At 47.3% G+C, this 14,214-nt stretch overlaps 2 protein-coding genes across 2 annotated transcripts; both read right to left on the bottom strand.

Annotated features, from left to right (window-relative positions):
- Positions 1 to 2,039: 2,039 nt before the first annotated feature.
- Positions 2,040 to 3,905, bottom strand: LOC9653795 (LRR receptor-like serine/threonine-protein kinase FLS2). The gene has a single exon (XM_002985551.2). It carries the CDS (start codon positions 3,903 to 3,905, stop codon positions 2,040 to 2,042), a length of 1,866 nt encoding a protein of 621 aa, XP_002985597.2.
- Positions 3,886 to 6,854, bottom strand: LOC112340691 (pentatricopeptide repeat-containing protein At2g33680-like). Its single transcript, XM_024659524.1, has 5 exons — positions 6,803 to 6,854; positions 5,111 to 6,742; positions 4,186 to 5,041; positions 4,066 to 4,121; positions 3,886 to 3,995 (listed from the first exon to the last, which is right to left on the bottom strand). Exons 1-5 carry the CDS (start codon positions 6,839 to 6,841, stop codon positions 3,954 to 3,956), a joined length of 2,625 nt encoding a protein of 874 aa, XP_024515292.1. The 5' UTR covers positions 6,842 to 6,854; the 3' UTR covers positions 3,886 to 3,953.
- Positions 6,855 to 14,214: the final 7,360 nt, after the last annotated feature.

The raw sequence follows: 14,214 nt of genomic DNA, 5'->3' as shown, positions 1-14,214 counted from the left end.
ACTGTTACGTAAATAGTATGGAGTAACTTCACAACCATGACAGCAATATGTTGTCAAGCTCACAAGCAACTCCCTGTAGAGTTCTCCCATGACTTTTTTTCTGGAGACTAAGATAAAGGCTTAGCGCTAAAAGTTAAGACTTGGTTTTTCTAGAGAATAAAAGCCCTGTTTAAAGAAAAACCTCACTAGAACCATCTATCCATTAGGCATTACCTTACATCCTCATCAAGTATATCTTGAGTATCAGCAGGGTCCTTTCTTCGGCAGCTTGATTTTGGCATGAGTCCCTTCACCAGGATTTCAATGTGCTTCTCCAGCAAGTGCAAGCTAGTGGACAACCACACTTTGAAGGTAGAAGTTTCAATAGAGCCCTCTATCAAGCTGCTGGTCAGAGTTCTGACTCAGTTTTCAAGCATGGATCCGAGCAAAGGCACTGACAAAACACCAGTGAGGGCAGCACAGACATGATTTCCTCTTGTGCACTGTTGTATATGCCCCAAATGTATGTTTATTTTGAGTGTCTTTGTAGCTAGGGCCAAAGAACACAAACCTGTTCATCATCACTGTGTTAGGCGTCCTCTATCGTCGTAGAGAAGCTGAAGGCTTGCCAAAGTGTTGGTGACATAATCCTCTTCATGTGGAAACTCCACCACTGTCAACCTTGAAGAAGCTCCCAAGAAGAACCACCTGTCACAAAGACCAACAATCTTGAAGCGTTTGCACACGACGCCATCACTATAAGCTCCCAATCCCTTGCAAGAATCACCTTACAAAGAGGAGGATCTCCTCCACCTTGCTCCAGCTCACCACGTCCATGGAGCAAGCATGGCAGTCCCCAGGAAAGTTGGAGAGAGGAGAAATCAGTGCTGATGGAAAACGAGAAATTTTCTTAGGATGGTGAGCTTTACAATTTCTTGCCATTCCCAGCCTTTTCATGTGGATCTTAGGTATCAATTAGGGTTCATTATACGTCCAAGGAAGACCTTCCGCCTTTACGGGATGCAAAACACACTTGATTCTAATCCTATTATTCAGACCAAATATGTGGTAGTATTCTTATTCGAGATGCATTTCCATGGAACTTTGTCGAGATGAACAACAAAAGAAGAAGATGAACAAGTATATGTGAATTCCGAGAAGGATTGCCACACAATGTTATCTGCAATGAAGTGGAAGGCTTTGTGGATTTTGGTTCACAAATATCTAGCTTGAAGTCGAAAAATACTGGTATATCAAGGGCAGGAATCCCACCTCTGGTGGATCGTCATCGCCGAAGAAGAAGAAGTAGCTGTCCATACATCGATCGATCAATCGATCTTCTACTGTCGATTGTTACTGGGTTCTCTCTTTTAGGTCTTTTCCCGAGTTTCTTTTCCCATGGTAGGTTGTTTTGGTTTGTACATCACTATTTTGGTAACTACAGTGAAATGTGCTCACTCACCCATGCTCAAGTTCTTAGTAAAGAATGATGGTTTCTAATGGAGAGGGCCTTGTTCGAGGCAATTCTTGGCCAATGCAGCAGAACAAAGCCTAGAGATAGGAAAGCTCGTGAGAAGCTCAAGTCTCGGCATGGAAGCTGCAGAACTCCACAAGATGCCGCACTGGCCTTCGATTCGATCGCATAGCGCACGGCTTACACTCACAGCTGGAGACGGACGAGACATGGTGGAACGCAATGTTATCAGCAACGAAGAACTTGAGGATGGAAACATTTTACTACAAAGAAGGCCGTCCTACAACGTTGCGACTTGGACAACCCGTATACAGTGGCAAAATTGGTCACGCAAATACTTCGACAACATGCAAGAGAGGAGAGTACCTCGGCAGGCGCGTCCTCGCGCTGGACGAGGATGGCAGCAGCGCTTCGCCTTACATCGTTCTGTCGAGCATCCACTGTGCCGAGGTTGATCGAGGATGTCTGTTGCGAGCATCCGATGCGGTTGGATGTTCCGTAGTCACAACCGCATGCTTGTCCTTCTCCATTTCCGCACAAAGTTCCTGCTCCTATTCTTCTTGTTACTCGAGAGATGAGTGAGTTCTCAGAACACTTTCTTGCATGGCGGAAGCGGAGTGCCACACAGTCCGGGATTGTCTGTGAATGCCGCAGCTGGGAAGCTGCGGATCTTCGGCCCCTGTGGTATTTTTCCCGATAGAGAGTTGCTCGAGAGATTCAAGAATCGCAAGCTGGGCAGCTTCAGCAACGACTCAGGAACTCCACCGGTGAGTTTGTTCGATGACAAGTCGAGAGACTCCAGCCACGTTAAGTTTCCGACGCTCGCAGGAATGCCACCTTGGAGCTGGTTGTGCGAGAGGTCAAGCGTCTTGATCACTTTGAGGTTGGCTATCTCTTTCGGAATGCTACCCGTGAGCTTGTTCTTCGATAGATTGAGGTAGGACCAGCTGTCCTGGGTTCTACTCGGAGGTGGAGGGATCTGACCACCCAGCTGGTTGTCGGAAAGATCCACGAACTCTAGAAATGACGAGTTAGAAGAGAAGATTGGACTTACCGAGCCGGACAACCTCGTTGAGCGAAGATCCAGTCGAGTCAAGACGGAGTACTTGCTGATGTCACTGCTCAGCGGGACGGCCAGAGGATTGAACGACAGGTTGAGATGGTACAATCCAGAAAAGCTGCTCGATAACGTTGGGAGCTGTCTCACTTTGATGGTGTTCATCGAGAGATCGAGGAGGCCCAAGTTGAGCTGGGAGAGAAAAGATGGCAGCTCCTCGATGCCACAGGAAGCGAGAGAGAGCCGGAAGTAATTCGCACGCAGTTTTGACAGCCAGCCCGGGACGGTGTGGAGATGAAATTGGTTGTAAGACAGGTCGAGAGTGGCGAGCTGCGTCTTGGAGAGGTCGGGAAAGCTTCCAGCCAGCTTGTTATGGGCGATGTTAAAGTCTGCAAGGCTGCGGAGCGACCCCAAGGAGCTTGGAACTTCACCGGTGAGCTGATTCAAGGATAAGTCGATGACGCTCAAGTTGACGAGGCTGCTGCTCCCCCATGAAACCGGAATGGTACCACTTAGCTCATTTTCCGACAGCCAGAGATTTCGTAGTGACTTGCAGTTGCCGAGCGACGAAGGCAGGCTTCCAGTGAGCTGATTGTCGGAGAGATCCAGCACTTCCAACAAAGATAGCTTCCCAAGGTCCGAAGGAACAGGACCAGCGATCTTGTTGTGAGCCAGTTGCAACTCTTTCAGCGTTGAGATGGAGACGATCGAGCCTGGAATGGAGCCGGTAAGCCTGTTGCTTGATATATCCAGCTTCTCGAGACGGCGAAGGTCGCCAAACGAGGATGGTATGCTGCCTGTTAGCTGGTTGGACTCGAGACGAAGCTCCCGGAGATTTTTCAGCGAGCCGAGCTCGAAAGGAATTGCTTGAGAGAGCTTGTTCCCCTCGAGGTAGAGCTGCGTGAGCCTGGAAAGAGCGCCAATGGCTGCCGGGATGGGACCAGTCAGGTTGTTTCGATCGAGGAAAAGCCCCTTGAGCGTCGAGATTTTGCCGATGGAAGCAGGGATCTCCCCGGAAAGACCAACTAGCGAAGAAAGTGCCAAGGACTCGAGAGAGGAGAGCATACCGAGCGAGGGAGAGATCGATCCGGTAGCACTTTCGTAGCCGATGGAATCGCCGGCATCGTAAGGATCGATGATCTCCAAGGAGATGACTCTTCCAGTCTTGTTGTTACACCTGATAGTTGGCCATGAACAGCACTGTTTGCCTGTCCAGGCCTTGAGCCTCCCCGAGCTGATAGTGATAGTGGATTTGAAGTCGAGCAAGGCCTTGAGGTCGTCCTTGTGACACGAAGCATTCAAAGCCTTGGTGAATTGATCTGTTGCTGCAGCCACTGAAGAAGCACAGATCAGCGCTAGCAAGAAGAGAGTTGAAAGAGACGAACGATTTTCCATCTTAACTTATGCCTCAACACGAAGCACTACTTATATGCCGAAGGTCAGTCAGTACGTGTCGATAGGGATAAGTGATGAATGATGGTCGTCCTGTAGCCATTGGAGGGCAAGAAACTTATGTCAGTCAACATTGTTCTGCTCTAGAAAATGTATTATTTACCGGATCTCCGACATAAAAAGCTGTCAAGAGAGTTCCGTCCGTGTTTGGCCTTGACTCTGCAAGCAAGAAGAAAACAAACTTGAAATGGAACTGCTTCAAAAAGATTTTACCAGCAATCACCACAGGAACATATTCCATTTCGGAAAATGTGTAGCCGGGTGTCTCTGACGATCACGGTCCGCTGCTCCAGCTTAGAGATAAGAGCAGTAGTTGCGTGGCATTCCTCGCAAGTCTTGTAGTTGTTTACGACTCGAACCGGTGCTCCAGGAGGAGAGCTCAAGAGAGCACATGCCACCGCAAACTTTTCCGTGTGTCCACACAAGGCGAGATCGTTATCATGGCCGCCACTTCCACACTGTTCTCCGTTTCCTTGTCCTCGCTCCAGATTATTAAAAAGATCATCCAGCTTCGCTTGAATCTTCTCAGTTAGTGGATGCCTCTTGTCACCCACAACGAAGACGTGCACTCTTCCTTTCCTATCCGTCCACCAGCTCTGTCCAGATCTTCTCAAAACTCCAGCAGTTTTTCCCATTTCCTGGATCTCCCCAACCTTTCCTGCCAATCCAGCAGCACTGTAGACGTTCGCCATGAGGGCGTAAGCCAGAGTGTTCTTGCTGTCCATCTTCATCACCTCCTCAAATGCGAACCTCCCAACTTCTGTGTTCTTCCACTTCCAGCATGAGCTCAATAGAGCCGTGTAAATCACCACGTCTGGCTCGCATGCCATCTTTTTGACCATTGCCACAGCTTCGTCCAGTTGATTGGCACGCCCCAGTAAATCCACCATGCAAGTGTAATGCCTGATGCGAGGAGCGATGCCAAACTCTGAGCTCATTCTCCGGAAGTAACCTTTCCCCTCTTCAACGAGGCCGGCATGGCTGCACGCGGTAAGAACCGAGAGAAAGGTGACCTCGTTTGGTCGCAGCTTGTCCTCTTGCATTTTCTCGAACAGATCAAACACCCGCTCGCTATCGCCCTGACAACTGTAACCTTCGATTAGAGAGCTCCATGTCACGAGAGTCTTGTGGGGAATTGAATGAAATACCTTTTCCGCATCGACTATGCTGCCGCATTTTCCAAAGAAATCAATCAGCGAGGTGGCTACAAAGGGATCCTCGCCAAAGCCAGCCAGCATGAGCTCATCCTGCACTCGCTTCCCGAGTTCTAGCGCTGCTAAAACGCCACAGGCCTTAAGAACTGCAACAAAAGTCACAGCATTTGGTAAGCATCCTTCATTTCGCATACGACAATAGTACCTGAGAGCAGCGTTTGGAAAGCCACTCTGAGCGAGCCCCAGAATGATACAGTTCCACGAGACCATGCTCCGTGCCTCCATGCTCTCAAAAATCCTGCAAGCATCTCCAAGGCTCCCACACTTTGCGTACAAATCCACCAGGGAGCTCTCCACGAACACGTCTAGCTTCTTCATAGTCTCCACAGCTTGAGAGTGAAGAGCTCGGCCTCGTTTGAGCGACTCAACCTTGATAATTTTGCCATCAACTTGCTTTCCATCTTCTTTCCCTGCCAAACCAGCGCAAGCCTTGAGAGCAGCGAGAAGAGTAACTCTGTTCGCAGCCACACCACCTTCGTCCTTCATGCTCGAGTACAAGTCCAAAGCAGCTTTTTCCTCGCCACTCTGAGCGTACCCGAGAATGATCGAGTTCCAGGAGACCACAGTCCGTTGCGGCATCGTCTTAAACACCTTGTGAGCGTCCTCCAAGCTCCCAAACTTCGCATAGAAGTCTATCAGAGCGTTCGAGACATAAGCGTTGCGCAGGGCTCCACTCTTGTCAGCTTGAGAGTGAACACTTCGAGCCTTCTCCAAACTCTCGGCTTTGACGAGCTTTCCCGACACAAACTCGCCTTGCTCTTCCTCTGCCAAGCTTGCACAGGCCTTCAGCGCAGCAAGAAGAGTGATAGAATCCGGCTCGTAGCCTTCCGAATTCATCCGTGAGAAGAGTTCCCAGGCAACTTGGCCATCCCCTTTCTGTGCGTATCGAAGAATGAGGCAGTTCCACGACTGGACGCATCGGTGGTGCAAGCTCTCAAAAACTTGACGAGCTTCGTCCATGCTCCCACACTTCGCGTACATGTCGATCAAGCTGGTTCCCACGAACGCGTCGAGATCATCACCACTCTTTGCTGCTTGCGAGTGAATCTCTCTCCCTCTCTTCAGCCACCCTGAGTTCCCTCCACCACCATTTCCAGAGTTCTTGCCATCTCCAGCCAAACTAACGCAAGCCTTGAGTGCCGCTAGAACAGTGACACGATTTGGAGCGCACTTTCCCTGTTCCTGCATTCTCGAGTAGAGATCCAGAGCTGTTCTCCCATCACCGCCTTGGACGTAGCCTTGAATCATCGAGTTCCACGACACCACGTCGTGATTCTCCATGCTCTCGAAAACCTTGCGAGCTTCCACCAAGCTCCCACACTTGGCGTACATGTCCACCAGAGTGCTGGCCACGAGAACACTGGAAATATCCCCACTCTCCACCAAATCTGCGTGAATCTTCCTCCCAGCCTTGAGGTCGTTCGATCCCCGGCATACCTTCAATGCGGCTAGAGTAATCCCGATCCCCGGCTTCTGCCCGCGCTCGCGGATCTCGTGATACGTCGCCAGCGACTCATTCGATCTGTGGAAACCCTTGCTGGAGCATCGAATCCGGCTGGGACTAGTCTAGACGAGAGAGAAATAGTGTCGTATCGCGGCTAGATCGATCGAAAATGAGAAGCATACCTGGATCAAGCAGCCGCAAAGGCTCAATCTTCCCTGCATTTGGAGAGCCCTAAATTTCGGGCCCTTGGATTTTAGGGCTCTTGGATTTTTATTTGATAAGGGTTTAGGATGGTCTCTTCACTCTTGCGCAGCTCTTGTAAGCTTCCCGTGTTTCTTCGGAATTTTGATAAGGGTTTCCCGATTTTTCATTGTCTTCTGTCTACACTATCCATCAGGCCGTGGCAGCCCGGCATGAACGCAATGAAGGGCGTTGTGGATCCCAGACTGCTTCACTTTCAAGGAGGATCCTCTACCAGGTAATATAATTGAGGATTGATTAGCCTTGAAATGTTCGAAGGCCAGAGAAAAACTGCAAAACACAGACTCGCAATTTGACTCGGCTGAAAGTTTTGGCGGTGGTGACAGCGTAGTGCAGCAGGACTGGTCTGCAATTCTGAGCTACACATAGCTCGTGAAGATGACGCTGCACACACTTGTTCTGGCAGCGGAGTGCACGGCTGCTCGAATAGCCCGGCTCATGCAGGCGTTTGCTCATGACTTCGAACTGCCGGAAGAGTCTGTTGGCCCCCAAAAGGCCAAACGAGTTTCTGTTATACAGGTAACTTCTTGAGCAATGTCCAGTTTTCTGGTCTCGCACGGTGAGCTTGCACTTTCTCTTGTCTTGCGTTGTGTCATGACAAATGGATTGGATCGTGGAGCGTGTGGATGAGGATGTCCATATCGGTTTGCACTCTGAGACGCTGTCTCCTGAGGTGGAGGATCTGATGTCGAGGTTTGCCGACATAGGGCCAGGAAAGGTTAAACAAAGCATGGATTGTGCTATGCTCGCATGGAAGATCAGAGCTGCAAACTAGACGAGCTATGCTGGGTGTTGAGGCGGCGCTTCAAAGTCGAGGGGTGTGCAACAGCAGTGCCAGGGTGGTGGCGGAGATGAGGAGTGAATTGTCCGTGTTTGTGATTCACAGCAGCATGGACAAGAGGGGAGTGTATCAAGCAAAGCAAGAACAGGTCCGTGATCATCACAGATCAATGCTGGTTTGAGACGTTTTTACTTTGAGCTTGCGTCTGACCAGATGACCAAAGTGGTGATTAGTCTTGTTGGAGGGGAGCAAGAGTGTAGCATGAGGAGTTTGTATGGGGTCAAGATAGAGTAAGTGCTTGTATTTTGAGGAAAAGGTAATATAGTAACTGGCATGAAAGAACCACATAAATCTTAATCTTAATGACAAATTAAAGATTCTATTAGGTATTGTCTAGTTTAATTTTAATGATTAAACTAACAATTTCTTATTATTGGTAATTTTAAATATGGAATATAGAAATGGGAATACAGAAATATGCATATCAATTAACCCAAAAACCTTAGCTTATATATAGAAGCAAATGGTTCAAATTAAAATCAATCCAATAGTTATCAAAATCCTTCTACACTAATATTAATATATGGCATCATAGCCATACACTTAGGGATGATGGCAAGTGATCTGGATTAAAATCAATCCAATGGTTATTAAAATTTTACTATGTTAATATTAATATATGGCTATACACTTGGATTTCATATCATCCCCTCCTTTTGGAAAAATGGAAGGCAATTAAAATTCTTCAGTTGGTCAATTGTGTGGGCATTCTTATGAGAGCTTGTGCGTAGTAAGTAAAAGGGGTGAGTAGAATGGTAGTCGGGCACACAATCCAAGCTCCTCTCGGGATCAACTCAGAATTGTGAGAGGCAAATTGGCTCAGAGCCAAGATCATAATTAAATTAGGAGGAAGCACCAATGAATTTGTAGGTGGTGCCAGTTGTTTTTAATCCCTTTTTATAAAGTGCTTTAGTTGTTACATATACATAATTTTTGGAGGATTAACCTGTTAAACGTTATGACAAACCTTATAAACTTATGGTCCAACTTGTTGCAACATTTAATACGGTCCCTTCCATTGAGCAAGGAACCCTTTAGACAAACCACATGCTGTAAGATTGAGAAAATAAATTAACATTGTGTTATCTATTTTGTACTCCATAAAAGGATGATGATAAGAGTTATAACATCATTGTTGTCCCACTTATATGCAACCCAAGTATTAAATAAACTCCATTTAGACTAGCAAAAGAATGTTCTTCAAATACTGATTCTAGGACCTAGCATTAATAGTTTATGGTAACTGTGAAGGTAAACTTAATTCCGTTGGCAGTAGAACATCATAACTATATAGGAGTTTATTTGGTGAAGCACCAATAGAACTTTACACCCTTGTGACATATACATATTAAATAGATGGCAAATAATTATTCTAATTTAAATGCTAAAAGTTCATATACTTCGCAATCATCTCTTTAAAGGTCCAAATAAGCATCTTCACCAAACAATTTTTTATGGATGATAAAAACTTGTGAAAATGTGGTATATCCCTAGTCGAGATATTAAAATGTAAAATGCCTTGAAAGCTCTATTTCGTTAAAGTGGGAATTGTCATTATCCCACTTGTAAAATAAGGTTTCCAAACCTTTATATAGTATATAAATATAACAAAATTCAACTGCATTGAGGCACATGCCATTTTATTTTAAACAAGGAAATGTCTACTCAATCATTTCTCCTCCCCCTGCCACTGCTTCACCTCTCTCTTCTCCTTGTCATCGTCGTCCAATTTCTTTCCATCCTTTTAATATTGGCTCAATTGCTCCGAGTCTAGATGGAGCCCAAGTCCCATTCAATCTTTACTTTCCCCTTATTAATAAAACAACTTCGTAGACTTCCAATAACATGTTGTAACACTTCTAGTATAATGCAAATCCTCTCAAAGAATTGTCTTTTAATATTAATACAATGGCATGGAACCCCATGCTATAATAAGTTACATTTTTAAATAAATACATGCCATCTCAGACTGTTATTTTTTGCCTCCAACGCCTATACAATAATCTTGGAATTTCATCACTCTCCACACTATCAGGATTTAAACCCAATAGTAATGCCATCTCTTCTCTAATACGTCCACGCTCATGTTCAGTGGTCGAAGAACCCATCCGGTTGAGCAGATTATGGAGATGCAGATAGTGTTTGGCTAGACAATATACATGCCATAAATGATGACTGGTGTCTGTCCGATCAAATGGCTTCTAATATACCGTTCCATCTACCATTTGGTTGATTTCTACAGCCACCTCCTGAACTGGCCGGTTCTCTATCACCATCGTTCCAAGCCGTTTTGCAAGGTCCCCCAGAACATACGGTTTCTTCTCCCTAGTTTCCATACTGCAAGAGATGGGGTGCACTGCATATGTGTGTGTGTTCGCTGCAGTTTTAATCGGCGAGTCATCGATGATGAGGATTTCACTTGACCTAGCAGTCCGGTTCATCACTACAGCCTCTGGCTTGACGAAGATGGGTTTGTTACCCCTCACATGGACCATAGTCAAGCAATCCTCCTGCGTTAGGAGAAAGTCAAATGGTAATATTACTCGCGTCTGATCGTGCATCATCTGTAGCAACGTTAATGCATTGTGGCGCATCATGGATGTCCAAACTCCCAATTGCAAATTGAACCCGGCCCTCTGTTTTAAGTGTCGCATGGTCATTATTAGATCCTGCAGTTTCTCCCGTGTGATTAATGTGAATCTATCTCTTTTGACCAACTTGCGACTGCAGGCTTTGGAGGGTGCAGTGACATTCGAGGACGAGCCACGCTCATGGGAGAAAAGGACACCGTTCAGATCAAAAACGATACAGTACCTTCGCCGTGACTCTGAAATGAAATGCGTCAGCATAAAAAATGGTACAAGTCAATTTTACCATCTACAATATTAACGAATGGTGCTCCCGATGGTCGTTGAGAGGGTTTTGGTCGAGGAAATGTGAAGGGCGGAAATACTCTCCTCTGCAATGTGGGGTCAATCGCATCCGATGGCGTGTGGGCACATGCCATTTCAGCTGTAGACTCTGGTACAACTGGCTCAACAGTGGCATGGGGTGGTTCCGATGGCGTGTGATCACACGCCATTTCAGCTGGTGCCTCCGTTGGCAAAGTGGATATGACCAAACAAGCAGCAGGGGCGGTGTAGGGAGGTTCCAACGGCGCGTAGTCAGACGATTGGGCACACGTTGAGTCCGTTGGAAATGAGGATACGACCGGCTCGGCGGCTGGGGCGGCCTCATGCGGGTCCAATGGCGCCTGGTCACCGTCAGTTGGATACGTGGACAAGATTGACTCAGTGGTATGGGCAGCATCAAGTGGAGCATGGTCAGCTTGCTTGGCGTTGATATGGATAGTAGCCTCCACCAGCTCTGATGACTCTTGCAGGCAAGTAGAGTCCACTGGCGGATCCATATGCATGTCCAAATATCTCCCTTCGATTGAGATGGTATCCTCCCTACTGGTTACTAAAAACAAACTCATTAGCACATTGAATCGACTATACTGTATTTACCATTAACTGCTATTGAGGAACTAGGACTGATATCACTTGGGTGCACTGCTGATTCTGAAGGATTGGACATACGTTTCGACCCTTGCTCCTCAACACTAAAGGCTAGAGTTTGTATCTTAATTCAACTGAATAATCTCTACTTACCATTTGCTCTGCGACCTACATGGACAATGTTAGAAATGGTAAAAGGTTAGGAATGGATGTACTAATATTTACCTGATGGTTTGTCTTGTATGACCTTCCTCCGCTGCTCTTTGGCCACCTCAGGTTGGCCATCGTCGTCATCATCGTCGTCGTCGTTATTGTGATTGTCACCATTGTGAGGACCATCCAAGTCCTCTTCATCCTCCTCTTCTTCGTCCTCCTCTTCGTCCTTCTGCTCTTCCTGCTCATTATCTTTCTCTGGCTCCTCATCCCCCTCTTGCATTTCTTCCATAGGCTGCTCAGGCTGGATGGCTTGTTCTTCCAGGACCATCTTGGGAAAATCATCTGGCCAAGTCTCCATCTCAAAATACAAGACATCCATAGCCTGTTTTAGTGCGTGACCTAGGACCGTATCCTCACCCGACTGTCTTAACATGGTTTCTGCACATTCTTGCACCCTTCGAAGACGACGAGATGAGAAAAACGTGGCCCTGACTTGAAAAGCATCCCTCATCCATTGTACCTCTCCATTGAGATTGGGGAAGGGGAGTCCACCATAGGAATCTGAGTCAGGAGGTGGTGACTGGCTGCTTTCACTCAGCCCTTGATCTGCAATGAATGGCATGAGCACACACGCCATAACCGCGAGGCATTACCTATCATCTTTTCGTTGCCCTTCTTCCTTTTCGAATCAAACGCCTCTGATCCCGACGACTGTCCAACGTGCTTTCGCTTTTTATGACCACTGTCAGTTTGAGCTTGGCTGGTGCTTGCCTGTTTTGCCTTTGAAGAAGTGTCTCCTGCAAGGAATGGCATGAGACCACACGCCATTGCAAATATAATTTGTACCTCATTTTTTCCTATTGCTTGTCTGTTTGTCCTTCGACGCGCCACCAGTGCGCTTTTTAGTCCTCGTGTCTGAATATTCACAATGATCTATAATCAAAATGGCGTGAGGCCTCACGTGACCTTACCTTGTGCAGGTTGTGAGCTCGGCCCAACATGGGTATCTTCAACAGTAGCTGTTAACGCCGTTTCAGCATCTGGGGGTGGCCACGTTCCTGCATACAGAGCTTGTGAGATAACATTTAAACTTAAAGTGCGTACTCACCAGGTTCGCAGAGAAGATACTGTTTTTCTTTGGCAACTGTAATTATATGCTCCATTGAAGTCACCTCTTCAATGGAGTTTGTCACCGCAACACACGGGACACCCTTGAGTAGTGCGGCTCGAAAGAATAGTCCGCCGCAGTTGTACTCAACAACTACGCATTTGCCCTTGGAGTCGGAAGCAGGTGACCCACCCGCTATTGCGTTGAAGACCCAGTTGAGCATTTCCCATGCTGCACCTGGAGCTTTCTCTGGATTTGAAAGCTCCATAGCCGTCTTCAGTTCCTCAGGCACGGGTAAATTGACCTCCCTCAGATCAATTCAATCGGCCTTGTCGAACGAAGCTGGGAAGTCACTCCAGTCCCACTCTGCTGCAGGACCAATAACAAGGGCGACTGTGAAGATGCGGACATTTGTCGGTATCTTCTTCTTAGCCATTATCCCATGGATCTCCCGCATCTCCTTGCCTTTCAACCGAGCCTTCACCTCGTTCAAGGCCTTCCAGAACTTGTGATAGGATTCGGAGTCGTAGATCATATAGTGGACTGAAGATTCCACCTCCGCAAGTCCCACCATTAAGTCAATGATGGAGCTGACTTCGTCTGCATGAGTGATCTCCTCGTTTGTGAAGTCCATCACACAAAAGATGTTCTTGACCTGCTCATCTCCGCAGGAAACGATGCTCCTCCACCTTTGATCCTCATCCGAATTCACGTATACCCGGTAAGGTTCTCGATAGGCCTCTGCTGCGGGGTCGAGCTGTTTCTGAAGCCGGCGGTCGACATCCCTCTTAATGAAATTTGGATACTGATCCAACTTCTCAGCTTTACTTTTCGTGGCATCCCGCAGCAGATCGATGAACTTGGGGGCCCCCTTCACGTACTCGTCGATGTCTTCATTTGACAACTCCAGCTCTTCCATCATCTCTTGCGTGGTGTCGATGCTCACCCTCTCCACGGCCACTTGCTCGAAGATCCAATCCTTCAATAGCGCACGAGCTCTCAGAGTCGTGCACAAGTCCTCGTATGTCATAATATGGCCGGGAGTCATTTTGGTCTTGTTGAAGACTACCTCACCACGTAGAAGAGCATTAGCCACTGTCAGAAGGTCGTCGTCGTCTAGAGACCGCGAGAAACGCAAGGCGTTGAGCTTCAAATCATTGGGCTTCCGCCCGTCCTCCACACCCATTGAGTTTAGCAACTCCCCGTCATGGTACCTCCTCAGCACATCTACCCATTTGTCAAAAACAACTTTTGTCGCGAGTAGAATGTTATGGATGCTGAGTGTGTCATTGACCCCCAGTGTTTTCGAGAGAAGACTCAAGAATTCCTGCAATGGAAATGGCGTGAGGCCACATGCTATGCCACATGCAACGAGGCTTACCTGCCAGGCGCTAGTTGCTAGTGCACGTCCTTGTCCTGGTTTTTGTGGCTTCTTCAGTTGAACCCAGAGCTTCCGTGTTCGTGCCAATGTCTCATGCAGACCCGATTTGTAGCACATTTCTTGCTTGACATTCTGCGCGTGGGAGATGTATATGATAGATCGGAGGGTCGAGTTGCCTTTTATCAGGCGGACAACTCTTGTTTTGAAGACTTTTTTCACCTCCTCGCCCACCATAATATCCACAACTATCTCTTGCATCGCCAAGCTAGAATGCTGCCCGGAGACGGCATAGAACCGGATGTTCTGATCGTCCAACACCTTCCTATTGATCAAGTTTGGAAACCTCG

This window comes from Selaginella moellendorffii, unplaced genomic scaffold (assembly GCF_000143415.4).
Source record: "Selaginella moellendorffii unplaced genomic scaffold, v1.0 SELMOscaffold_69, whole genome shotgun sequence".
In the NCBI taxonomy this organism is placed as follows: Eukaryota; Viridiplantae; Streptophyta; class Lycopodiopsida; order Selaginellales; family Selaginellaceae; genus Selaginella; species Selaginella moellendorffii.
This window is presented reverse-complemented; position numbering and strand designations above follow the sequence as displayed.